This window comes from Budorcas taxicolor, chromosome 2, assembly GCF_023091745.1.
Source record: "Budorcas taxicolor isolate Tak-1 chromosome 2, Takin1.1, whole genome shotgun sequence".
Classification (NCBI taxonomy): domain Eukaryota; kingdom Metazoa; phylum Chordata; class Mammalia; order Artiodactyla; family Bovidae; genus Budorcas; species Budorcas taxicolor.
Window position 1 is genome coordinate 166,989,862 of NC_068911.1, and position 27,860 is coordinate 167,017,721.

The window sequence follows — 27,860 nt, forward strand, 5'->3', positions numbered from 1 at the left end:
CTTTTTTCTCCTCCCCACGGAATGGTTAACCATACTGTGTAGGAGTTTGGTAGGTTTGTTTTAGTCAAGTTTGTTTTTACTGACAGGTATGTTTTCAGCAGGTTTAGCTCCCGCTGCGTTCGTCCCCAACCCATATATCATCAGTGCTGCACCCCCAGGGACGGACCCCTACACAGCTGGATTGGCTGCAGCAGCGACGCTAGGTGAGATGTTTTGCCACATGAGGGATTTTCTCACCTGCTAAAAAAAGTCCCTTTGATGGGCATTCATTTTTTTATACTCTTACAAATCCACGTTTCCAGTGGATATTTCTCTCCTGATTTCCAGGACCATCTATCTGCCAGCTAACTATCTCTGCCCACCTATAACCTCAGACTTGAACATATTTAAAAATGAGGTTAATCTGCTACCTCCTGTCTTTTTTCTTTGGCTTGGTGCAAATGCTTTTGGGCCACTTGTCTCCAACATTTTTGGCATCAGGGACCAGTTTCATGGAAGACAGTTTTTCCATAGATGATGGGGGGGTAGGGGCTGGGTGGTGGGTTGAGTGGTTCAGGCTGTAATGCAAGCGATGGTGACTGGCAGATGAAGCTTGGCTCACTTGCCTTCTGCTCACCTCCTGCTGTGTGGCCTAGTGCCTAACAGACTGCAGGCTGGGACTTGGGAACCTCTGCTCTAGGCCACTTCCTTTTAAAATGAATTAATTCATTTACAGTGTTGTGTTACTGTATAGATATTTTTGCTTCACTGAGTCACCAGTTGCTCATATATATTTCGGGAATTTCTGCCCTTGCTTCTATCTTCCTACTATGGCAGATCCTTTAATCTTTACCTAGACTTTTACAGCTGTTCTCTCTTATATTTTACCAGCTTTCTTCCTTTTTCTCCCTCGTTCACCCACCTAGGTTGTTTGAGAAAACAGTCTCAAACACAAATCTTGCTATGTCACCCTTCTACTTAAATTGTTTATTGATTTCTGTCTTACCTACCTAATATAGTATACTGCAGGTAATGTCAGCATGGCTGGTCATTCCAAATTACTTGGGTGGTGATGGTGGATTGTTCCTTGATATTAGTACTTGAAAGGAGCTACCATGACATTCTGAGGATTGGGACCCACTATGTGTAGCAGTCTTTCCATGACTATACGAGCATCTCCACGTGTACCACTTCTACCCGGCGGGCCCCCCCGCCCTCCCCGGGCCTCATACTGTACATTCTAGCAGTGTTAAGTTGATCTTGGTTTGCTGCACACACCGCACTGGTTTAGGCCTCTGTGTCTTTGGACATTATGGTTTCCTTAGTCCTCTAGAGTAAACTCTTTCCCCATACTTTGCCTGGGAAGCTTCTTAGCTGGTACTGTCACCTCTAGAAAGCTTCCTTTGTTAACCTGTCCTTACTCTTTCTCTTATCACTTTGTGTTTATTTGCTTGTGTATGTAAACATGACTGTCCCTTTTGTTTATTTTTATTTTCATTTCTATTGCTTTGGAAGCCTGACCTAAGAAAACATTGGTATGATTTATGTCAGAATGTTTTGCCTATGTTCTCTTCTAGGAGTTTTATGGTGTCATATCTTAAGTCTTTAAGACATTTTGTACAGTCTGAGAATGTGCTCTAAATTCATTTATTTTCATGTGGCTGTTCAACTTTTCCCGGCACTGTTTGGCGAAGTGACTGTCCTTTTTCCATTGTATATTTTTGCCTCCTTTGTCAAAGACTAATTGACTGTAGGTGTGTGGGTTTATTTCTAGGTTCTCCCTTCTGTTCCACTGGTGTCTGTATGTCTGTTTTTGTGCCAGTACCATGCAGTTTTGATTACTGTAGCCTTGTAGTATTGTCTGAAATCTGGCAGGATTGTGCCTCCTGCTTGGTTCTTTTTCTCAGAATTGTTTTGGCAATTTTGGGTCTTTTCTGGTTCCATATAAATTTTAGGGTTATTTGTTCCAGGTCTGTGAAAAATGTCATGGGTAATGTGATATGAATGACATTAATTCTGTAGATTGCTTATGTAGTAGAGATCACATAATTTAAATGTTACAGAGTTGAGATTTAAGTCACATCTAGCTCAAAGCCTGTGCATGTACTTCACTGTCATATAGTGTCCATGTTGTCTTGAATTATCTTTTTTGTACTTTCTTTCCTTTGCTGACTTTCCTCGACTAACTTACCATGTTATTTTGAAACAAAGAACCAGTCTTAGAGATGACAAAAGTTGTCCTCACTGAGATCATAGTTTCATGATGAGAATCTTGCTTTTGTACTTACCATCTGAGCCAAACTGAAAATGAATTAAGTGCTTTCACACAGAGCAGAAATGTTAACTAAACTGTTATAAACTAAAACTGCATATTCTTGTGGAATGTTAATCCACAGAAATTGAAACAGGCATCCTGAGGGAATCAAGCTCAATTAATGATGCACCCTGAGCCAAACATGCCCACATGTTTAAAATTTTTAACTTATTTGCTTATTATTAAAAAATAACTCATACTGTGGCATAGCCTTCCTAAACAGCACCTTCATTTTGCACCATTTTGGACTGTGGTTGACCTTGGGTATCTTTATAAACAGATTCTTGATCTTGTCTGAGACTACAGATACAGAAAATGTCAAATTAGAAATGTCAGAGTTCAAAGGAAATGTCATAGGAATATTGGACAGTAATATAATTTGACTTATTTGTGTTCTAGAATTTAATGGAGAAGCAAAAACATGAACCAGTTTATTTTGACTTAATGAAGTACATATTTCTACAGGATTGGCTACTATGTCAGAATGGATGTATTTGAAACAGGTCTATGGAATTTCACTGAAAAGTGCAGTTATTATTTAATCAAATTGCAAATATTTGAAACTGTGCTTTAACTAGGAAAATTCTCATTAGCTATGTGTTCCCGCACATTTGAGATGCTGGCTTTGTGCCCTTGTCTTGGTTGACAAATGAGCCTTGATGTTTCTTGCCACCAGCTTCAGAGAATTCTGTGGTTTAGATTTCTGCCCCACCCAGGTTGCTGTCCACACAGCTCTGTTAACTTCTCTCTTGCTTGTTCTGTTTGGCAGAGACTGCAGTAGCTTGTTGCCAAAGAGGTTAAAACAGAATGCTCAGTTTTGTATAGAATACTCAGGTCTGTGAGAAGTCGAGGTTTTTTTTTTTTTTTTTCCATTTCCGTTTGTTTTCAGCTTTGAAAACAAAAATTTCACATTCCAATATCTAAATGTAGTTGTGTTGCATGCTTTTTGTGATATTAAAAATAGAGATGGGAAAAACAAGCCTCTTCAGATTTGAGCCGTGGAAGTTCAGTGGCGTTTCTGGGCTTTGTTGTCGGATAACTGATGGATTGTCATGCTTCTGGAGTTAACGAAGCACCAAGATCCCTGTCCCCATCAGTCACTTCAGGTGCCATCCTTAACTGAAAGCAGGGTGCAGCTTCATCTTTTGCTGTGTTCCATCACTCTAAGCATACAGACTTTCCATTTCCCTTTTAGCAGCAAACTTTGTCTATATCTATCCTATATAGATTTTTTCTTTCTCAGCGGAAAACATACCTTTGCCTTCTTGACCAAGGCCAATTCCTCCATCTGTTCTTCGTTTCTTCCAGCTTCTATCATTTATACTCCCTTTCAGTATCTCCAATGCTGGTCCTTACCCAGCTTCTTTTTCTAAGCCTGGAGTACATTGCTGACGTTTGGAGACTTTGGTGTGGGAATCACATATAATTTCTGTTTTTTAAAAATAGAATTCATGATTAGCTAGAATGAATCAATATATTAATATTTTACAGTAGTGTCTGCTGAATCAAGTATAGTCTTTGGAAACTCTGATTGTTAATAACTAAATTTTTCTTACCTTTCTCTTGCTATTTTTAGGCCCGGCTGTGGTCCCTCCCCAGTATTACGGAGTTACTCCCTGGGGAGTCTACCCTGCCAGTCTTTTCCAGCAGCAAGCCGCTGCCGCTGCTGCAGCAACAAATTCTGCTAATCAGCAGACCACCCCACAGGCTCAGCAAGGGCAGCAGCAGGTAAAAGTCAACAAAACTTATCCCACCTAAGTGTGAATATTAGTTATTGTGTATAATTAAAGGGTAATGTTGTTCCTGATAGAGAAACTGTGCGTGGTGAATGAGTGAGTTGCGTGGTATATGAGTTCAGACAGACTCACCTGTGCTTTACTGAATGCCTTTTATGTACCTGTTCTTTGGTCAGCGTGACGAAGTGAGATCATGGTATGACATCCCACGGGATACTGCTTAAGAGGATTTTCCAGTTTAGTGATGGTGAAGTTTTCTTGCTTTGATGCTTTGGTTACGTTCTAAGCACCATTCTCAGAACACTTCTGGCTCTCTCTTTTAAGTAGTTTGCTACCAAAGGGAAGGTACTAGTTCTTCAGATTGCTTATTTATGGCATCAGTTTTATAAAAAAAAAAAAATTTATAGTTTTTTTTTACAGTATTGTATTAGTTTCAGGTGTCAAAGTGATTCAGTTATACATACATATATACACATATGCATATATATTTATATATTTCTCACATTCTTTTTCATTATAGGTTATTACATGATACTGAATATAGTTACCTGTGTTATCAGTAGGTCCTCGATTGTCTGTTTTATGTGTAGTAACATCTATTGAATTGGACATAAATCTTAAACCTATTTATATCTTTTTTAATTTAGAGTAAGCTTTTTAACCTGTAGAAGGCAATGGCAACCCACTCCAGTACTCTTGCCTGGAAAATCCCATGGACAGAGGAGCCTGGTAGGCTGCAGTCCATGGGGTTGCGAAGAGTCGGACACGGCTGAGTGACTTCACTTTCACTTTTCACTTTTATGCATTGGAGAAGGAAATGGCAACCCACTCCAGTGTTCTTACCTGGAGAATCTCTAGTGGGCTGCCGTCTATGGGGTCACACAGAGTTGGACACGACTGAAGTAACTTAGCAGCAAGCTTTTTAACCAAGATGAGAAAAGGAATAGTTAATTGCAAAACTAAGTGTCTTTTAAATTAGGCTATTTTCTCTTGCTTGCTAGAATAATACCTACCTATTTATTTCTGAAAGTTGTGAATTGAATTACTTGAAGGGAAAAATAAATCCCTTAAATCTTTGTGTCAGAAAAAAAACAGTATAAATGTTTGGTATCTGTCATTCTAGTCTTACTATTTAATTAATTTCTTATAAAATTGGGATTATGCTGTCCACACAACTTTGCATCTTGTTATTATACTCTTCTGTATTATTTATTGTTTTTAAATCCGTCGAAGAGTGCCTCATTCTTTATTTTGACCAGTCCATTATTATTTGTTATATTTATGTAACTGCTGCTATAACTTAGTAATATTTTGGTGTTATAAATAAGCTTAATATCCTTTGCATAAGTCCTTGATTACTTCCATGGTATAATGTCCTGGAAATGGAAATTTTTTTGAGCAAATAAAACGAGCATTTAGGCTTTTGATAAGCATCATCAAATTAAAGCTTTTTTTTTTTTCGTTTTGAGGAAAAACACCATGCTCATATATGTACATATGTTAATGATCCAAACAAGAATCGTTTGGTTTTTATCATTCTCACTAATAAAGTGTGTAATTTCTTAGATTTCACAGGTTGATAGAAAAACCAGGTCTTGAAATTCTAGCTAGTTTTGTCTGGCTCAGTATTTTTTCAGTTAGATGACTTTTTGGAAGTTAATGTGTGGTTTTCTTTACAGTGGGTACACTTCTGGTACCACGTGCAGATGAATTTCTTAATAGCTACTCTTTGTGGAAAGTTGGTACTTTTCAGGTGATGATCTTTGTGTTTTAAATGGCTGCCAGATCCTGGATTTGGAAGACTGAAGTAATAGCTGTGTTTTCAGATCAGCTCGAATAGACTGAATAAGAAAAGTAGTAATAAGTACATCTTACTGAAAGCTTTTTGTTTAAAGCTAAGCGCTCTTTATGTAGTTTCTTTCATTCTAATTCTAATAAGTAGATTACGTGACTTCCCAGCGTAAGATTGAGGGAATGGAATTTCTGTGCCCAGGGTCACACACGTATTAAATTGTCAAGATTTGAACACAGGTGTGTAAGTTCACAGTTGTGCTATCTTCTGACCATATTGTGATATCTAGAATGATAGAAAACCTGAGATCTGGTCTTTGTTCTACCACTAACTGGTTGCAACTAAGGCAAGTTGCATGACGTCTCTGAATATATCCTTAGCTATAAATTGAGCGTGACAGGTGCATTATTTCTGAGTTTTCTGTCACCAACAATAACAGACTCTACTGTGAAAAAGTTGTTATTCAAATTATCTTTTGACAAGTATCCATTTTTTCATTCCAGTGTCATTTTTGCCAGTTTCTGACTTCAGATGTTTTAGAAAAATATGATTTTCCTGGTGAACTGCTTTGGTCGTAGTCATTTAAATGAGAGGTCATTTTAAAACTTTCAACCTTTTTGGCCTTTGCCTTTTATCAGAAAGCGTTTGTTACCTTCTAGATATGCTAACTCTTTTCCAAATCTAATTGCTGGAGTTGACCTCTTGGCCACTCCATCCTTTTTCTGATTCTTTTTTCATTCTTTTCAAAGATTCCTTTGACACCTGATAAAAATGTTTTTTAAAATTTCAAAATATTTGGTGAAGAAAAAATTCTGGATATTAGGTGAACTCAGGCATGGTGGTAATCTTGGTGGTGCCTTGATGCTGGGTGTTGTATCATGAGAGAAAAGTTTAGAATGCCTTCTGAAGCCTCTAGATGAGGGGAGACTATATAGATGATGATTCTACCAGGTATGATGAACTATAGAAGGATGAATGATTGTGAGAATATCTCTGTTGAGCATCTGCTTGCTTACTAAATTTTAATGCTGCATTTAAAATCACTACCTTTGAAAAGAAATTAGAATTTAATACTTTTTACATCATGAAAATAGTAAACTGACTCGTAGGATAGCATTTTACAAATAAATAGTCATTTTTGTTGATTTTATTTGATGTGTAAAATGTTAATTGTGAAATTTTACATATTTGTTTCCCAGGCTTGACATTTCTTTATGAAATTAAAATATGAATATTGGGAGCTGACTTAAAAACTTTGGTTTATCATCAAGGGTACCGCATCGATTTCTAGAGAGTTGACTGAAAGGATACACATTGCTCTCTTCATTGTAAAACAGAGCTCAGTGGTCTGGACTACCACCTTCTTCTGACACCTTGTCCATTTCCCTGTTCTGTGACTTTATACACAGCTTCTAACAAAACATAAGCCTAATTCATTATGCCCTATGAAAAGGATGTTTTCATTTATTTTCCTTCTTCTATTAAAATTAAAAAAAATTTTGAACTATTAGTATTTGCCAAATCTCTGTAAATGCTGTTTACTTTTCCTTTCTGGATTGTTGGTGAGGCATCTCAGTCTTGGCCCAAACTCTTATCTGTGCAACTTCTCTTGAGTCCTCTGTCTATATAGAATGAAGCATTCCTTCTCTTATAAAGTCCATTAGAGTTCTTTCAGTCACAGATAAATTGCCCAATATTTTGATAGGAATTAACTATTGGTTATTGATTGTTTCCTGGTTACTAGGTTTAGTGCCTTGCAGACATTAATTCTAATACTTCTACAAATTTGCATGATCAGCTGTTACTCTCACTACTTCTGTGGATAAGGAAATGAGAAACTTTTGGTGGATTTAGTGTCTGTACATCTCTTTTTGCCAATATGGACAGTGTCTTTCATTTTAAATACTCATTTAATAAAGATTTGATAGTAGTGTGTCTCTGTACACGGGCTCTTGATTACATGTGTAACTTTTATAAATAGCAAAGTGATAATGAAAATGATCTGATAGGAACTTCACCTTTGAAAACCTTGCAAAATGCATAAACTGGTAATTTTAGCTTTGTTACTCAGTTTTGCATTTTTACTTACTGTCATGTATAGATCTTTTGAAATAGATTCTTAACAATGATTATCAGCATCTTATCTTTCATTACTTAAAGAAAAAGATCCTTTATCACAGTGGCAGAACAGGTATTCTCCACTGAAATGTCAGTGTTCTTGACTGATACTTAAATTGATTTAGATTGCTGTCTGTGAAATTTATGAGGAAAAATGATGCCTTCTACAGTCAAATATGTTGATTTCATTTTGTTCTCATATTCCATAAAGAAAATACAACCTTTTTTATTGCTTGTTTTTTTTATTTTTTTTAGTACAGATATTATAACTTGGTGATATGGGTAAATTACTCCTGTTTATCATATCTAAACCTCTCATCCACTCTAGCATAATTTTTTTCACCCTCTTTTGATTATTACAGGGTTACTGTCTAGCTCCCATTTGTTGGAATAAAAACTCCAAGAAGACAGGAGCTTTGTGTGTCTTGCTTCATTGCTTTATCCCTAATACCTGCCAGATGTTAGGCATTAAGTATTTGATTAATGACTGAATTATTTTAAATGGTTTTAACTCTTATAAAGGTAATATGTTTCTTAAACTAAAAGTGGTAGAATGAAATTTCACTATATGGAATGCTATTTTTTTTTATGAAATGCTATTAATTGATTTTTTTTTTTAATCCTAACATCCATGTCACATAAAAACATTATTGGAAAAATGGTTTACAATCATCAGTTTTTAAAGTTGATTTAACGTAAGCACGCGTTGGGTCTTAGATGTTTCCAGTGAAGAAAACGTTGATTTATTTCTGTCTCCCAGGTTCTCCGTGGAGGAGCCAGCCAGCGTCCTTTGACCCCAAATCAGAACCAGCAGGGACAGCAAGCCGATCCACTAGTGGCAGCCGCAGCAGTGAACTCTGCCCTTGCATTTGGACAAGGACTGGCTGCAGGCATGCCAGGTGAGGCTGCATTGCTGTCCCTCGTCACTTGGGGAAAAAGTCTGCTTATTGGGGGAGGTTCAGAGGAGAATGGCAGTACTTTGGACTTGCTTAGGCTTGTCATCATTTGGGGACTGGCGAGGATGACATACACTTGCCCTCACTTAGACCATAGTTCGTTGATGAGCGCACCTAGTATTCTGAGCCAGTCATAATCTTACATGTTGGAAATATGTGAACCTCCACACATAGCGTAGATTAACCTGTTTTCCTTTGGTGGTAGTCTGTTTTCTCCCTCAGTGTTAAGAATGAAAGGAGTGGCTAGGTTGCATCAGCATCACTCCAAGGCTGATACTTGTGAACAGTATTATTAGGAAGACATTCCTAGTATTCTCTGATCATGTTCCCCTTACATTTCTAGAATTTCTCCCAAATAGTAGAGGTGCTTTGTAGCTGTCTACCTGTGATTGATATGTATGCGGAATACATGTTATTCTTAGCTTACTGTCTCCTTGTCTTATTCTTTGCATGGATTGCCTGTAGTTTGAGGTTTTGCCTTTTAAACAAGTCCTTCTGAGACCTCAGTATAAGTTTATGGATTCTCACTGACCCTGGCATATAGTTAGATCAGCTTATCTATTTATGAATTCACTGAGTAACTTGAACTTAGATCATGGATGTTGTTAGTTACTAAGCATTTATGTTTTATTATGAAGTCAACTGTAATTAATCTTATGGCTCAATAGCATTTGAAGATACTGTCTCAGAGTATTGAAAGAACCTGTTAATGGAAGCTTGTCTAGAGTTTCCCTGATCACTTGCAGTATATTTATATTTAGATTATGTGATATGAATTGTATAGTTAGGAAAGCATAAAATAATTGTCAGTGTATGGTTGCTGGTGATAACTGTGGTTAGCACTTTGAAGAGTACAGTTGTTCCCTGTTCCACTAAATTCCCTTTCTAACACTTGGTATATAATAAATTACACTACCCCCTACTGTGCCACGTAGCATGCTACATCTTTCACACTCATTTTTTAATCTTTACAAGAACTTTGTGAGTCAGGTATTATTATTAACCTTATGAGGATACTACCCAGACTCTCAGGGTTATGCTGCTATCTTAAGTGGTCAAGCCAGGATATAAACCTAGGTGTTTCTGTCCCTAGTGCTGAGTTTGTAACTATTTACAGTATGCTGGTGTCCAGGAAACATTTGTTAGCTTCATATATGCTTATCTGTCATCTTAATATTCTTAGGTTATCCAGTCTTGGCTCCCGCTGCTTACTATGACCAAACCGGTGCCCTTGTGGTGAATGCAGGAGCGAGGAATGGTCTGGGAGCTCCTGTTCGACTTGTAGCTCCTGCCCCAGTCATCATTAGTTCCTCAGCTGCACAAGCAGGTGAGCTTATGTCTTAGTGGACTCACTCAGATTTAAAAGGGAGAATGGATGATATTCTTAAGCTATGTTGAAAGGTACTTTATTTGACAATTTTCAGAGTAAGAATTCTATCCTGTAATTTTTCAAAGAGAAAGAGTCAGAAGTGGCAAATGACCTTGATAGATTCTGATTCTGTTGACAGTGTGTACCAGCTGGTTAGCAGCAAGGACCTGCTCTACTGTGAGCATAGCAAGTTGGATTACTTACACAAAATGGCACTGTTGGCAGAAGTCCAAGGCTAATTTCACAGAAACTCATATCGTTATTTTAAGACAATTTGGTATTTGTTTTGTTTTTGTTTCTTGCTATGGCGGGGGAGGGCAGCAATAGATTTTTAAGTCTTTATGTATGTCATATATATATATTGTACTATTATATACATTATAAATTTGGGAACAACAGTGGGGATATCTAGGGGAGAGAAATACGCTTAAGTGTCCTAAGAATTGCAGGGCTTCAGTATGTGATTCTAGAGAAAATGTCCTTAATGTAGGTAATTGTAGAACTTGAAACTTTAGGAAGTAGTTGTATTTGAAATGAGTACTTTTGATACCCATATCTATCTTAAATTATAGGCTCTTTATAATCTGCCCACATAGTGATCTATCTTAAATTATAGACTTTTTATAATCTGCCCACATAGTGAACTTGGCTCCAGAGGTATTTTGAGTTTGAATTGAGAGTAGAAGTAGAAAAATATTAGTAGAAGCTTCAGGTGAAGGGATCAAAGACAGATTTGTATAGTTCTTTACAAGATTTGTGTCTGCTTTGAAAAGATATGGCAGCATTAAAAGGTTTTCAAAAGGATAACAATGCAGTTTGGAAATGTGGCCAGTCTCTTTCATAGCCATATGGTTTGCTTTCTTCTACATAGCTGTTGCAGCGGCCGCAGCTTCAGCAAATGGAGCAGCCGGTGGTCTTGCTGGAACAACAAATGGACCATTTCGCCCTTTAGGAACTCAGCAGCCCCAGCCCCAGCCCCAGCAGCAGCCCAGTAACAACCTGGCATCTAGCTCTTTCTACGGCAACAACTCTCTGAGCAGCAATTCACAGAGCAGCTCCCTCTTCTCCCAGGGCTCCGCCCAGCCTGCCAACACATCCTTGGGATTTGGAAGTAGCAGTTCTCTCGGCGCCACCCTGGGATCAGCCCTTGGAGGGTTTGGAACAGCAGGTAGAAATCACACTGATGTGCTGAAACTAAATTTTAATTATTTTTTACAATCTTTATGGAATTACTGACAGTGCATGGAACCCTGGACAAATACCACAGGCAGATCTGGACCGAGTCCCGTGGGAACCCAGCTGTTCCACACGTCTTTGAGATAATGGACTGTTCAAATCAAGTTATACATTTGGGGCCTATTTCAGGTTTACACACACATTGCTACTTATTTATATTCTAAGAGTCCATTTTTTTTTAAGGATTAGAAAATCTGGGGAGATTTCTGCAGGCATTGGGGAGAATGTGGAGGGAAGTATACAAATGTGGATATGAAAAACTGAGGGAGGAGGACTTACCAGAAATCTTAGGGTGGTATACTCCACAACCTGCAGGCCTTAAAGAGTCATGAGTTTTCTCTAGTCTTGAGAAGAATTAAGGTGGATATTATGGAAAAGTGGGAGGAAGGAAAAAAGACTTAAGATATTTTAAATGTTTTAATGGGAGAAAAAAAGCGGGAAATAATAAGGAAAGTGCTGGAATAATTGCAGTGTTTGTAAGACAATGTGATCAAAGCAGAGGGGTTTATTTGAGAGACAGTATCTTAAATTGGAATTGGGGGCTAGTAATATCTGTTGATTGAACCCTTTGAGAAAGCAGGCTTTTTCATGTAAGTCTTGTGTAGTGGGGCAATACCCCCTTCACAAATCTTTTTTCTACTCCATTTTTCTACCAGAACCTTTGGGTTGATGAAAGGCATTCTTTCTAGCCCATTTTCTTTCACCTTTCCCATAACTTGTGTGACCATCAGAGGATTTTAACCCACCCCTACCCCATAATATGAGACACAAAAGGAAGGAGACTTTAACATACGTGTGATGGTTTGAAAAAAACGTTTCATGTTAACAGAGCCATGTCCTCTTTATTACTCTACCTGCCCCTAGAACTGCCACATGAACAGTTAGGCTGTCTCTGCTGACAAATTGCGGTGGTAAGGAGTCTGGATCAAAGTGTTAGGAACAGGTCACTGGGCTTGTTCTTCGAAGAACAGGCCTGTTCTTATCTGCATTGTTTTAATTCCATTTTAGTTGCAAACTCCAACACTGGCAGTGGCTCCCGCCGTGACTCCCTGACTGGCAGCAGTGACCTTTATAAGAGGACATCGAGCAGCTTGACCCCCATTGGACACAGTTTTTATAACGGCCTTAGCTTTTCCTCCTCTCCTGGACCCGTGGGCATGCCTCTCCCTAGTCAGGGACCAGGACATTCACAGACACCACCTCCTTCCCTCTCTTCACATGGATCCTCTTCAAGCTTAAACCTGGGTAAGAACCATTACTCTGCACCACCTTGAACTCTAGAAATCTCTTGCCACTGATGACATTAGAAGTACTTTGCGTAAGCAAAGGACAATCCCTTCATCCTAGAGGTGTCCTGGGTGTTCTGTGCCTTCCTAAAGTGCCTCATGTTATTTAGGCTGTACCTAGGCAGCACAGCAGTGTGGAATTTATCCCAGTTTGGGTGCATCCCGTGTATATCCACTTCAGCTTTAGTATGAACATCTCTGGCTGTTCTTTGGCTGCATGTGAGAATCCTTCAGTGTAAACAGTACAGATTCCTTTAAGCTGGAAAATCGAGACAAAGAGTGCATTAACTTTAGTAACACTACTGAAATAGCACCACAGTTAATATTGAGCCTTGTTTTTCAGATTCCCTTCCCTTCCCCGTGTAAATGTTTAATATCTTACTTTCTCACATAAAGCATTTTGTTTTAAAAATTTCGTCAGATTCTTTAAAAAATATTTCTATATACATTCTTAAACTACACAGGATGCTAATGAGTATAGATCCTTCCCAATTATATGTTTAGCTTATTTTGTACATGGGGTTTAAAAAAATGTTACCATCTGGATCCTGGAAAATGACGAGGGAAAAGAGGCTGCTAAGCAGCCAGCTTTAAGAATGAAAAGAAACTTATTTTAACAATTTGGGTGGCAAAGTTTTAAATCTTTCAAGATGGAAGATGGTACACACACTCCCTTCCTCTAGTTTTGTATTAAGTTTGTATTTTGAAGTGCTGAGTTATTTTTTAGATGGAGAAAGTTGAGGCATAGAGGTGTGGTGACCATATAATTCATGCTGCAATCCAGGACACTTAAGGGAGCTAATGGGGGTATTGTTAATAATCATCTGTGATGACAAGCCTGAATCAGGACTGTCCTGGGAAATACCATTTTGCTAGAGGATTCTGATTTTTAAATCTTCTATTTATTATTGTTTTAAGTTAAAGCTTTTATTTTTTAGAGCAGTTTTAGGCTCATAATAAAATTGAGGGGAGAACATAGAGATTTCCCTTGTACTCTCTGACCTGCACATTTATAGCTTCTCGTATTATCACTGTCCCCCACCAGAGTGGTACCTTTGTTACAGTTGATGGACCTACATTGGCATATCATTATCATCCAAAGTCCGTAGTTTACATGGATCTTTTTGTTTGTTTGTTTCTTTTTTTCTTTCTTTGTTTTTGACCAGAAAGATTATGGACTCAGAAATGAGGACTGATGAAAAACGATCAGTCCTTTTTTATTTGGAAAGACAAAGACTGAAAAATGATTATAAAAATTAAAAGTCTTAAAGGGGATAGGATAATATAGTTATTATTCTAGAACTAAGAGTGCTCTCTGAGTTTGAGAAATGAGTTCTAAGGCAAAACTATGTATGTCTGTACATAGACATATGAGAGTGTGTGTGTGTATCTTGAGGTTTTACATAAGAACGATAGTTATGAAACTGTCTCATGTTATATATGGACATCACTTTAGAAAAGTTTTAGGGGTGTTACAGATTGCCAGGTCCATATTGGATAAATAAGGAATAGGGTATATTGCCCAACAGTGTCTCTTTGTGACAGGAGGCCTGGCTTTAAAGAATGAGGGTTAATGTAAACTTACAAGGAGGAGATGAAAGCCCCAGCTTAGTATGTAGATGAAAGGCATTAACATTTATTGAATAGTTATTACCAGCTACTGTTAAGAGTTTTGGGTGCTGTACATACCATTCTGGAAGATATGGTATTATGCCTATGATACAGATGTGAGGAAACTGAATTAAATCTTGCTTAGGTCTTCTCATATCTGAACAGACTCCAAAGCAGCATCAGGGTATATCCTGTCATGTAATGTGCCCAGAATATCTTCTAAACCAGTGCATTATCAGGGTCAGAACTCTTATCCTTTAATTCCTTGGTTTAAACATTTGAACTGTATCAGCATATACTTAACAGTAAACAAGTGAAATCTACAAAAAGTTTTTTTTGTAAACAGCCAGATAGTAGATATCTTGGGCTTGTCAGTCAGTCTCGTAGTCAATATTCAACTCTGGTATAGAAGCACAGAAGTAGCCACAGACAAAATGTAAATAAATGTGCAGCTATCTTTCAATAAAACTTCATTTACAAAAATAGGTGGCAGGCCAGATTTGTCCTGTGGACTGTATCAGCCTCTGAACTAAATGCTATGGCTCTAGGTGTTTGAAAATGGAGCTGGAAACATTACTTGCATGCGTGGTGCCTTTCCTCTTTCCAATATATCAGCAATTTAATAAAATACGTCCTTCTCCTTAATTTATGATTTCCCTGTGAAGAAGGAACGAACTGTTGCTGTGGGTTATTTCTTATTTTAATGACTCTTGCTGTCTGCCTAGTTTTATTTTTGACATACCTTCCCTTTAAAAATATTTTACTTTGTATAAGCATTTTAGATGTATGTATTTCCATTGGACTGCCTTTGTTGCATGTGCAATGTTTAATGATACATGCCACTCTTGAGGAATTTTGTTTCTTGATTGGTGGTGCTTTGCCTCACCTCAGTCTATTTCCTTGAGAAAAAGGTTCTTGTATGCTTTAGTTTTAACCACTACAAAATGATCACCACAAGAAGTCTATTTACCATCTGTCACCAAGGAAATGTAACATTTTTTTTTACCAAATATATATTGGGCCATTCCTAATGTAGTTTTTACTATTAATACTATACTGCTGCCACCAACTATCAGTTCTCAGGTCACTAACAACCATAGTAAGTAAGCATTCATTCATTGTGTTAAGTACTCAGATGACTCTCTACAGGGAAACTTAAACTCAGCATGGTTTAATGACTTTTGTGATACCCCATAGCTATAAGTGTTTGAATGCACACTCCAGCTTGTATCTCTGTTATCCCAGTGTGGCTCTCCTCTCAGTGTTATCGTATATTTTCACACTTCCTCCCAGTAGACAGACATGTGTTAGGATACTCTGAAAAAACATCACTGCCTGTAATAATTGTATTCCTCCTTATTTATTCAACATTCTTGTGTTGAGTACCTACTATAGATTCTTCATTGTTTTTTTCCACACCTGTTTTAAAGATCAGATTTCTATTTTTAAAAACAATTTATTTTAAAAAATATCTGTTAATTTATTTGGCTGTTCTGGATTTTAGTTCTGGCACGCAGGATCTCCTATCTTTGATGTGGCATGGGGATTCTTTAATTGCTGCACGTAGGATCTAGTTCCCTGACGTCCCCTGCAATTGGAATCGTGGCGTCTTAGCCACTGTACCACCAGGGTAGTCCCAGAAAAACAGCTTTATTGAGTTGTATATTGCATATTTTGAAATCCACTCCTTTCAAGCGTACAATTCAGTTATTTTTAGTAACTTCCTATATTGTGCAATCTTTAGCATAAATCAAGTTGGTAATATTTTCATCCCTTCTGTAAGATTTTTCTTAGTCATTTATGTTAATCCCCATTCACACCCTTGAATATGTGCGTGCGCTAAGTCACTTCAGTCATGTCTGACTCTTCGTGACCCTATTTTAGCCCACCAGCCTCCTCTGTTCATGAGATTCTCTAGGCAAGAATACTGGAGTGGGTTTCCGTGCCTCTTCCAGGTGATTTTCCCGACCTAAGGATCCAACTCTCGTCTCCCATGACTCCTGCATTGCAGGTGGATTGTATACTGCTGAGCCAGCAGGGAAGCCCATTCACACCCTTAGCTCCAGTCAAACACTGATGTACTTTCTGTTTGTGTTCTTTTTTTGCATGTGGGGGTGGATATGTGTGTGCTTCAAGCCTTAGGGATTCTTAGTTACCTTACCCCGAATGGAACCCAGCGCCCTCTGCAGTGAAAGTGCAGAGCCCTAACCACTGGACTGCCAGGGAATTTCCTACTTCCTGTTTTTAAATTTGTCTTTTCTGAACATTTGATATAAATGGAACCATACAGTATGTGACCTTTTGCTTGGCTTCTTTTTTTTTTTTTTCTTCTTCAGAGGTTTTTGAGATTTTATTCATGATATAGTATGTGTCAGTAGTTTATCCCCCCCCCCTTTTTTTTTTTTGGCTGAACTGTCCTGTTTTCTGGATAATGCTACATTTTTGTCTAACTTTTCACAATTGAAGGGTGTTTGTTGTTTACAGTTTTTGGCTATTAGATGTTTTCCTATAGAAACATGTTTTCACTTCTCTAGAAGTAGAATTGCTGAATGTAAAAGTTTTATGTTAAACTTGGGAGAAATTCAAACTTTTCCAGTTTCATCATTTACATTCCCACCAGCAGTGTAGGAAGATTCCAATTTCTCTACATCCTTGCCAACATTTGTTCTTATTTTTCTTACATAACATCGCCATTCTAGTGGGCATGAAATAGTTATGTCATTGTGGTTTTAATTTGCATTTCCCTAATGACAGTAATGCATAGCATCTTACCATTCGTGGATCTTTGGTGAAATGTCCACTCATTTTTTGGGCCCAGTTTTGGGTGTGCATTGTTTGTCTTATTCCGTGGAATTGTAAGGGTTCTTTGTATATTCTGGATGTGTGCTAATAAGTTGCTTCAGTCGTGTCCAGCTCTTTGTGACACTGTGGACCCACCAGGTCTTCTGTCCATGGGATTTTCCAGGCAAGAATACTGGAGTGGGTTGCCTTGCCCTGCTTCAGGGGATCTCTCCAACCCAGGGACTGAACACACATCTCTTAGGTCTCGTGCATTGGCAGGCAGACTCTTCACCACTGCACCATCTGAGAAGCCCTGTATTCTGGAATCAAGTCCTTGATCAGACTTTATGTATATGTGTTTTGCATATACATAGTTTCTGATCTTTTGCTTGTCTTTTTCTTTTTAAATGGTTGTTTTTGAAGTGTAGTAACTTTAAATTTTTTAAAAATAGTTTTAATTTTGATGAGGTCCAGTTTATCATGCTTTATGGTATAGAAATCTTTGCCTAACTCAGGGTCTTAAAGAGGTTCTCATATGTTTTGTTCTAAAATTTTTGTTTTTTTACCTCTTAAAGTCTTTGGTCCGTTTTGAGTTAATTTTGTGTATTGCACAAGGTAGGTGATTGTTCATCTTTTTGCGTGCACTGTTTTTCCCAAGTTTTGAAATTTTTAGTGTGCAGGTCTTTACATGCTTTTTGTTAAACTAGATCTAGTATATTTTATTTTTTTAATGCTATTGTGAATAGAATTCTAGTTTTATTTTGGATTGTCCATTGCTTGCAAGCATTTAGTTTTATTATCATGGTAGAATTCCTAATCCTTTAAGAAAAACAAAGATCAAACAAAATAATTTTCCCTGGCCCTGCCTGAATTGCAGTTGATGTTTCCAATTTATTGTTCAGTAACCTGTAGTAATGGTGTTGAAGAAGACTCTTGAGAGTCCCTTGGACTGCAAGGAGATCCAACCAGTCCATCCTAAAGGAGATCAGTCCTGCTTGTTCTTTGGAGGGAATAATGCTGAAGCTGAAACTCCAATACTTTGGCCACCTCATGAGAAGTGTTGACTCATTGGAAAAGACCCTGATGCTGGGAGAGATTGGGGGCAGGAGGAGAAGGGGATGACAGAGGATGAGATGGCTGGATGGCATCACCGACTTGATGGACATGAGTTTGGGTGAATTCTGGGAGTTGGTGATGGACAGGGAGGCCTGGCGTGCTGCGATTCACGGGGTCACAAAGAGTTGGACACGACTGAGCGACTGAACGGAACTGAACCTGTAGTAATCTCAGATTGTTTACTAGTCATGTGTGCCTCCTGTTCTAAATGGAAATGTAGCATTTTGTGATTGATTACCTAGTTCTCTGAAGTGACTTGTCATCTGTAAAACTAACCGAGTGAAAGTTAACATAGTTTGGATTCAGCATTGTGCACTAAAGACAATTATTCTTAGGCTTACTTTCATGAAGGGTTGCTTGGTTATGGTATTAAGGAGTGGTTTGAGGAAAACTACTTTATAAACATTTTTGTGAGCAGCACTGCCTCTGCCTGTGTTAAATTCAGAACCAGATGTTGAGCGCCTTGGGAAGTTTTCTGTAAAAGGCAAAGAAAGCAGGGTTTTGCCCCTTAGTCATCTACTAAATCTCTGAGTACAGAAAACAAAACCAGATGAATGAAAACATTCCATGTAGCAAGAGGATAGGATCCTGGATGGCTGGAATACTAGAAAACCCTTTGGATAAAGTAACTGAAGCACTTCTTAATTTAGCATGGTACTTTTAATCTGTATGTGTGTATTTTTAAAGTTAGTTTCTTGTAGACAGCATATGTTGAATTGCATTTTTTGACCCACTCTGACAGTCTCTTTATTTGGTACATTTAGACCATTGACAAAGTGATTATTGATATAGTTGGATTAATGTTTACTATATTTGTTGTTTTCTATTTTTTGTTTCTATGTTTGTCTTTCATTCTTTTTCTGCCATTTGTGGGTTTTAAAAAGAAATTATTTATTTGGCTGCATGGAATCTTTAGTTGTGGCATGTGGAATCTAGTTCCCTGACTAGGGGTCGAACCCAAGCACCCTGCATTGGGAGTGTGGAATCTTAGCCACTGGACCACCAGGAAGTCCCTGCCTCTTGTGGTTTTAATTGAGCATTTTTTATGATTCCATTTTATTTCCTTTCTTAGCCTGTCAGTTAGACTACTTTTTTTTTTTTTTTTTGCCAACTTTTTCAGTGGTTTGACTAGGATCATTATACATTTACAGTTAACTAAGGTCCACTTTCAAATATGGCCATAAAAGGACTTTATAATCACAGAATAATCTTAACCTTTATCTGCTATCCCTTGTGTAATTACTGTCATTCATTTCAGCTGTATAAAAAGCATATGTGTGTATATGTATGTATATGATGTAGACAGAAACATGCATAATTGAATACATTGTTGCTATTCGAGCAAACTATTGTCTGTCAGATCAGTTAAGAATAAGAGAAATTTTTCTTTTACTTATTCTTTTTTTGAGGTTCTTCTTTTTTTTATATGGATCAATTTGTGGCCTGTGTTATTTATACTTCTTTCTGAAGAATGCTTTTGACATTTTTTGCAAGGCACATCTGTTGGCAACAAATTCCATCAATTTTTTGTGTGCTGAGAAAGTCTTTATTTCTCCTTCACTTGTGAAGGATAATTTTGCAGGATACGGAATTCTAGGTTGGTGGGTTTCTTTCATTCAAAACTTATGCTCTTCTCTCTTCTTGTTTGCATGCTTTTTGAGGAGAAGTCAGATGTAATTCTTTCCTTTGCTTCTCTGTAAGTAAGACTTTTTTCTTCTTGTGGCTTCTTTCAGTATTTTTTCTTTGATTTTATGTCATTTGAAGATGATAGTTGGGAGGTATAATTTTTTGCTTTCTTTTCCTGCTTGGTGTTCCCTGTGCTTCCTGGATCTGCAGTTTGGTGTCTGACATTGATTTAGATAATCCTTAGTCATTATTGATTCAGATATTCCCTCTGTTCCTTTCTCTCTTTCTTCTCCTTCTGATATCCTCACTATGTGTATGTTCCCAGTTTTTATAGTTTCCCCACAATCCTTGGATATTCTGTTCATTTTGACGATTCTATTGATAGATCCTCTAGCTTAGAGATTCGTTCTTCATCTGTAGTCAGTTTGGTAATAAACCCATCAAAGGTGTTCTTCATTTCGGTTACAATACTTTTTATCTCTAGCGTTTCTTTTTGGTTCTTTCTCAGGATTTCCATCTCTCTGCTTACATTGCCCATCTCTTCCTGCATGCTGTATATTTTAGGGCCCTTAGCATATTAATCGTAATTGTTTTAAATTCCCATTCTGAAAATTCGATATCCCTGTCATATATGTTTCTGATGTGTGCCCTTACTCTTCAGATTTTTTTTTTTTTTTTGCTTTTTACTATGCCTCGATAGCCGTGCCTGATAATATCAAGCGAAAGGAAATGCCATAAGTAGGTTTTTAGTAATGTGATGGTGAAGTGTGAGGGAAGGGAGAGTGTTCTGTAGACTTACAATTAGGTCTCACTGTGTTAGTGAGACTGTATCTCTGGACCATCAACTTCACAAATGTTTCTTAGTATTTTTCCTTCTCCCTTTGTTGAGACAGGATAGTTTGGGTAGGCTAGAGTTGCATATTTCAACACTTGATAGTTTGGTGGTTACAGTTCAGGATTTCCTAGTCTGATACTGGTTTGGGCAGTGTGTCTGAGTCCGTGGTCAGGTTAGCCGTGATGACCTGTATGTCTGTCTTTCTGATCTTGGCAGCAGTGGTTTTCTCTGTTTTCATCTCTTTTATGGATCCAAGAAGAATTTTTGATTTTTCAGACTGTTTAGTTTTTTGCTTGTTAGGGTGAAGTGGTGACTTCCGCATTCCTTACATGTGAAGCAGGAAACCTACATATACACAAAACATTTAAGCTGTTGATCTCTGTGGAAGTGTCATAGGACACAGCTCTATGAAATCCACCACCATCAAAATATTACTGAAAACTTTGTGGAATCGTTAGGAGGCTCCCTTAGAGGGCCTGAATGTAATGTTCTTTTTAAAACAGGTGTTAAACACTCTCAGAGGCTACCTCCAAGGGATGAAAGTTTGGGCATAAGTGCATGTAGGTGTGTAAACCATAGTGAACTAGAAAAATACCTTTATGTATCTATAAAGAAACTGCAGTCAACAAGTAATGATGGTCTACTCTTTGCCGGATACATTTTCAAAAACAACAGGAAACCACATTTTTTAAGCAGAAATTTTAACCATTGGCTTAATGTTTAAAGAAAATTATTTGGCCTGAGCAGAATATTCCTATTAACGGTTGGTTTGCCATTTATAATATAGCACCTACAGAAACTTTTTTTTCAGATTTGTATACTTCCCTTCTCAATAATAACAGCTGTGTGTGTGCTTGTGTATCCTGTCTGGCATCCAAGGATACCAGAGCCAAAAATCAAAACTTCAGGGCAGATGTGTAAATCTGCCCATTATTCACTCCAACCCTTTATGTTATGGATTAGTCAGTATGCTCTTAGCCACAGTAGCAGAAAATCCAGCTGATAATGGGTTAAACAATAAGTGCATTTGCTGGCTTGTGTAACTGAAGTAGAGAAAAAGGGCAGTGCTCAGAGTTGGTTCCCACAATTCAGCCTTGAAACCAAGGATCTGGCTTCCTTCCATGTTAATTTGGATGTTTCTCATGCCTTTTAGGAGTTTGGTTGTTTTTTTGTTGATTTGTTACTTTTCACTGAGTGCCTTTGTTAGTGACCAGGTTTGTAAAATACCTTTGAGTTGTTTCAAAACCTTGTGTATTCATGCCATGCCTCCTTCTTCACCACCTTACTTGGTATTATCACACTCTTCAGTACTGCTGACCTGTCTTATTACTTCCTCTTTGCCTGTTTGTCTCCTTTCTCAGACTAGGGGAAAAAATAATTATTTTTGAAATGGAATAAAAAGCAGCCGTATGTCTACTGTTCGTTTTTCTTACAAGCCTCCTGTCTTCTTTGCTGAAAGGAATGTTTTCCTTTTGGATTAAGAAATATTGTGAAATTTTGACCAGAATAACAATGTCCTTTAGAAAACGAAAACTGTATAACTATCTGAAAAGAAGTATTGTGTGGTTGGTTGCGAAGCTGTAACTCTGGAGTTAAGAATTCTGTGATAAATTCTGGCCATGGTGAATTTGAGTTTTGTGTCTTTGGAGAGGCATTTCATATCTTTGGGCCTTAATTTTCTGTTACTTGTACGGGACTTTTAGAACTCCCTTTTCCGTATTGCCAGTAAGAATTTGATAGACAGTGGATATGAAATATTGCTAGCATAGAGGCTGACATAGGACAAATGCTCAGTAAGTAGTTTTTATTTAATTACTTAAAAATGTGAGCCATTTCCTTTTGGTTCCACAGTTTTCATTGAGACCCACACCTTTGAAACTGGACCGTAGAATTCCGTGGAGAAATCCAAGCTGAGTGTTCTTTTGTAGCTACCACTGAACTCCAGACCAGACTGTCATAAAAACTCTGTAGTTAACAGGCAGTTCATGTTGGGTGACTTCTCTCATGGTTCCTGGATTGTTATTCATCTGCTCTCTTTGTGGTTTAAATGGTATTTCTTACCTACTTTGCAATGTAGGAATGGGAGAAGAACCAAAAAAAAGGCTTCACATCCTTTTTATAGTACAATCTAAAGTTAAAAAAAAACACCAGTATCGTAAAAAAAAAAAAACAAAGAAAATAGATACTCATAATTTTTAAAATTCTGTTTTACCTTTTGATAGGTTTTCCAGTTTTTCCTCTATTTTTTCTGTCTGGGGATTCACAGTGATTATTTCTTTGTCAGCAGTCAAGATGGCAGTATTAGTGGCCTGAAAGTTGTTGCTACTGTAATTACTTCAGGCTCTGTTCCAGTAGGAGTTAGATGCTGTCCATTCCTGATGAAGAACTTGAAAGCCTTCCGTTTCAAGTATATATGCTTTTTTTTTTTTTTTTCCTATCCCTTATGTCTAATTGTTGGCCTGCATTGCCTTAGTGATTTTCATACTTTTATTTACTGGCAAAATCATGCCTTCAAAACTTTTTTGGGGGGACCCACTATATAAAACAGACTAACCTGGGTACCCCATTTTTCTTTTTTTAAGAAAGGGTTTCAGATGGGAGTGGGGATTATTCACTGATGGCAGGAATCTCCACAGAGATGAGAATGGAAAACTGCTCTCGTCTCTGTGCAGTTTGTCTTTTCTGATCCTGATTCACACAGCAGGAATGTTCCTCCTCATTTCACTTATTATGAAGGGACTCACTAACCCTTGCTCCGTTATTGCTAGCAGTCTCCTATCAGTGTTTAATAGCACTCTCCACTCAATTTTTGTGCAAAAGTTTTCTTCCAACTTGGTGAGCTGGCCTTATAAAAATCATGGCGCTAATAGAATTGAGTCTTAACACAAAAGCAACAGATTGAAAAGAAATCAGAGGTGATACAAGATTTCATGTATGGGATGCTTTTTCTTCTCTTGAACAAAGTTCCTTAAGAATGAGTCTTGAGTTCTCCTGTTCTGTAACCAACAGGAGGACTCACAAACGGCAGTGGAAGATACATCTCTGCTGCTCCAGGCGCTGAAGCCAAGTACCGCAGCGCAAGCAGTGCCTCCAGCCTCTTCAGCCCCAGCAGCACCCTTTTTTCCTCCTCCCGTTTGCGATATGGAATGTCTGATGTCATGCCCTCTGGCAGGAGCAGGCTTTTGGAAGATTTTCGAAATAACCGATATCCCAATTTACAATTGCGGGAGATTGCTGGGCACATAATGGAGTTTTCCCAAGACCAGCATGGTTCCAGGTGAGGACTTGGCTTTGGCACTTAAGGTAACCGAAATCCTAATGCCTTAAATTCCATGCCTCAGATAAGGTGTACACTAAGGAAATTGCTATAAAATTAATGAAACAAAATTTACCTTTTGGTATACTTCCTATTATTTATTTTAGAGGCTGTAAGAGCCATGAAATACAAAGTGGTTGACAGTAGCCATTTAGTAATCTGTGGAAAGTTCTTAAAGAGATGGGCATACCAGACCACCTACCTGCCTCCTTTGAAGCCTGTATGCAGGTCAAGAAGCAACAGTTAGAACCGGACATGGAACAACAGACTGGTTCAGAATTGGGAAAGGAGCACGTCAAGGCTGTTTATTGTCACCCTGCTTATTTAACTTAGATGCAGAGTACATCACACAAAATGCCAGGCTGGATGAAGCACAAGCTGGAATCAGGATTGCTGGGAGAAATGTCAGCAACCTCAGATATGCGGATGACACCACCCTTATGGCAGAAAGCAAAGAGGAACTAAAGAGCCTTTTGATGAAAGTGAAAGAAGAGAATGAAAAAGCTGGTTTAGAACTCAGCATTCAAAAAATGAAGATCATGGCATCCAGTCCCATCACTTCATGGCAAATAGATGAGGCAACAATGGTAACAGTGACAGGCTTTATTTTTGGAGGCTCCAGAATCATTGCAGATAGCAGCTGCAGCCATGAAATTAAAAGACAGTTGCTCTTTGGAAGAAAAACTATGACAAACCTAGACAACATATTAAAAAGCAGAGACATTCCTTTCCTAACAAAGGACCCTATAGTCACAGCTATGATTTTTCCAGTAGTCATGTCCAGTAGTCATGTCTGTGAGAGTTGGACCATAAAGAAAGTTGAGTGCCAAAGAATTGATGGTTTTGAACTATGGTGTTGGAGAAGACCCTTGAGAGTCCTTCCCTTGGACTACAAGGAGATCAAACCTGTCAATCCTAAAGGAAATCAATCCTGAATTATTCATTAAAAAGACTGATGCTGAAACTGAAGTTCCAATACATTGGCCACCTGATACGGAAACAGTTTTTAGAAAAGACGCTGATGCTGGGAAAGATTAAAGGCAGGAGAGGAAGGGGACGACAGAGAAGGTGGTTGGATGGCATCACTGACTTGATGGACATAAGTTAGAGCAAGCTTTGGAGATGATGAAGGACAGGGAAGGCTGGGCTGCTGCAGTCCATGGGGTCTCAAAGAGTTGGACACAACTGCGCGACTGAGCCACAATAATATGGATCACATGCTGAAACAAACCTTTTTACCTTTCTGAAAGATTAGCCTGCTGTTCCTTTGTTCATGAGAACCTCACAGAATGTCTACAGTTCAAGAAAAACAGAAATACTAACACAAAGACTTGTGTACAATACTTGCTACTTTAATCACTGTTAAGAATCTTTCTCTCCAAGAGACACTGTTCAAATGCAAATTTAGATCCTTAGGCTCAAGGATAAGATGTTGCCACCACTTTCCTTTGTTTTTCCCTTCTGTAGAAGTAAGGGTCTGCACAGAGGTTAGAAAATGCTATTATTTGGCTTTGGTTACTGCTCCCTGTTCCAGTGGACTTCACAGAAAGGGACCTGCGTCCTCAGGAAAAGGCAGTTCTGATGACATCATCCAGCCTTCTCTCTCCCTGTTTTTTTCTCTCTGATGATTCCACTAAAACAACTCCCAAAGAATTTGCCTCCTCTTTAAATTCTACCAGCTTGCTAGTGGGCAAGGATTTTTCATATTTAAATTCTAAAGTCCAGATTAAGAGAAAAACATGGTTTTTTAAATAAAGTCTCCTGGGCTAAAAAAGGCGAACTGAGTAGCTGCTACTTTAGAAAGATATTGCGCATAGATGACTACTGTTCCACACCATTAATGAATATGTACTACACATGTACTTCATACGAATGTGTGTTGAAGACTAAAATAGGGACCATGGGCTTTTAAGTTTATTGATGTGGAACTGGTTTCTAAGAGAAAGCGTCTGGCCAAGTTCTCCTGATGTTGTGCTTCTTGCCTTCACCTTCTCTTTTTTTCTGCCCCACTTTTCATCTCTCCGTCCATCCCACACGGAAATACACGTCCTGTTGTAATGACATATACTGAAACTTAAATATACTTTAAAAGCTTGGTTAAAATAGGGGATACTTCACAGTACAACTTTTTTCCTTTTCAGTAATTCTTCAAGTAAGTGAGCTCAAGTGATTTATTTAAGTAACAGTGGTGTGTGTGCGTATATGCATATGCACACAAATACATATTGCTTCAGAACTGAAAAATTATATAAATTGAGCTAGTCTTTAGATATTTTCCAAGTCTTCCTAAAATGCTGTGATTGCTCTTTTTACTTTGTTCTTCAGATTCATTCAGCTGAAACTTGAGCGTGCCACACCAGCCGAACGCCAACTTGTCTTCAATGAAATCCTGCAGGCCGCTTACCAGCTGATGGTGGATGTATTTGGAAATTACGTCATTCAGAAGTTCTTTGAAGTAAGCCTTTGTTCTTTCTGTCTTTTGCCTTTAGAGAATCTCCACAGCATTTTGATTTTCATTAGCTACTTTTAGAATTGCAATTTCATTCCAGTCCTTAAAATGAAGTGTGAGTGGTCTTTTTGAAGCACGATTAAATGTTTCTCCAGTTCGTTAGCAGAAGTGCATTGTTTAGATAGCCAAGCAGATAATGCTAGTGTACTTGAGAAACGTGTTTGTAGAACCACTTTCTTCATTTAGCATCCAGCACAATATTTGTGATCGCCAAAATAGTATCACTGAAAGTGTCATGTTTGGAGGAAAAAATTTGTGTCAGATAATTTTAGGAGGACCACAGTAAAGTTCTGAAAAAGAAATTTAAAAAATGGTTTCCTAGAGAATTATCTTTGAACACCAACTCTAGTGTTTTTCATCATAAACCATAGTCATGAGGATTGATACATGGGTGATCCGTCAGCCTTGATTCCTTATTCCTGTTAATGCGGATAATGTCTACTCTTGTTATCATTGTCTTTGGAAAGGATCAGTGAGATTGTTGGATTAATGTCTGTTTCCTCTTCTAAACTAAAATGTCAGAAAGGCACAGATTTTTTTTTTAAATTGACCATTGTAGCTGTGATATACTACACAGCCGTGGTATCAATAACCCTATTATAAATCCAGAAAGGAGTGAAACATTGAGATGAAACATTTGGTACAGGGGTAAAACGGGGCAACTCTGCACATTACCTGTCCCTCAACAGGAGAAATTTGTAATCTTCTTACGTCTTATTTTTTTGTTTTTTTGTGAAGATTTTTAAAAAGTGGCTCACTCACAGTCTTTATCTTCCCAGCTTTTCTTATCATGATCTAAGTTCTTTGACTCTGAATTCTCTAGCTGTGGATTAAGGAATCAACCTAAAAATGACTCTTACAATTTTGACTTTCAGATACCTTTTCACTGCCATTTTTGTCATGTATATGTAAAAATATAGAGCTCTCCAACTCCAGAGGTTAATATAGCTAGGCTGGCCAAATGAGCAGTTGATTATAGCAGTACGATTTGGGACAAGCTGGAGACCTCCTCTGACTTAGAGAATGTCCCTGGACTTGAGTTCCCTCGTATGGAAAATGAGTGGGTTGGGCATCCTTAATCATAAAGTCTCTATCAGTCTCGTACGCTATTCAAATGAAAATAAAAAACCGAGGATGGAGAAGCATTCTTCTAGGAAGACCTAACACTGTGCAGTCGTACCCCTTGATTTTACCGACTTTCCCCCGACCCTGTTGACTTGCATAAAGAGAGTAGGGTAGGGCAGCACATTCAGAAGAGTGTGCACGTGTGCTTTGGCTTA

The 27,860-nt window shown here is 38.0% G+C and overlaps 1 protein-coding gene and 1 non-coding gene across 9 annotated transcripts in view; both read left to right on the plus strand.

The window, feature by feature from the left end:
• Window positions 1–27,860, plus strand: part of PUM1 (pumilio RNA binding family member 1) — a 124,126-nt gene that overhangs the window by 78,566 nt on the left and 17,700 nt on the right. For 4 of the 8 annotated variants that reach the window (XM_052656114.1, XM_052656135.1, XM_052656130.1 and 1 more), the window contains 8 exons: window positions 99–203; window positions 3,870–4,021; window positions 8,700–8,838; window positions 10,079–10,222; window positions 11,136–11,432; window positions 12,509–12,745; window positions 23,765–24,032; window positions 26,397–26,526. In XM_052656114.1, coding sequence (XP_052512074.1) covers window positions 99–203; window positions 3,870–4,021; window positions 8,700–8,838; window positions 10,079–10,222; window positions 11,136–11,432; window positions 12,509–12,745; window positions 23,765–24,032; window positions 26,397–26,526 — 1,472 coding nt within the window. The remainder of the gene's footprint in view (window positions 1–98; window positions 204–3,869; window positions 4,022–8,699; window positions 8,839–10,078; window positions 10,223–11,135; window positions 11,433–12,508; window positions 12,746–23,764; window positions 24,033–26,396; window positions 26,527–27,860) is intronic. The other 4 variants (XM_052656122.1, XM_052656144.1, XM_052656167.1 and 1 more) reach the window with 2 other exon arrangements.
• LOC128044046 (small nucleolar RNA SNORD103/SNORD85) lies at window positions 8,951–9,027 on the plus strand. Its single transcript, XR_008199026.1, has one exon. It is a non-coding gene; the product is annotated as a small nucleolar RNA SNORD103/SNORD85 (small nucleolar RNA).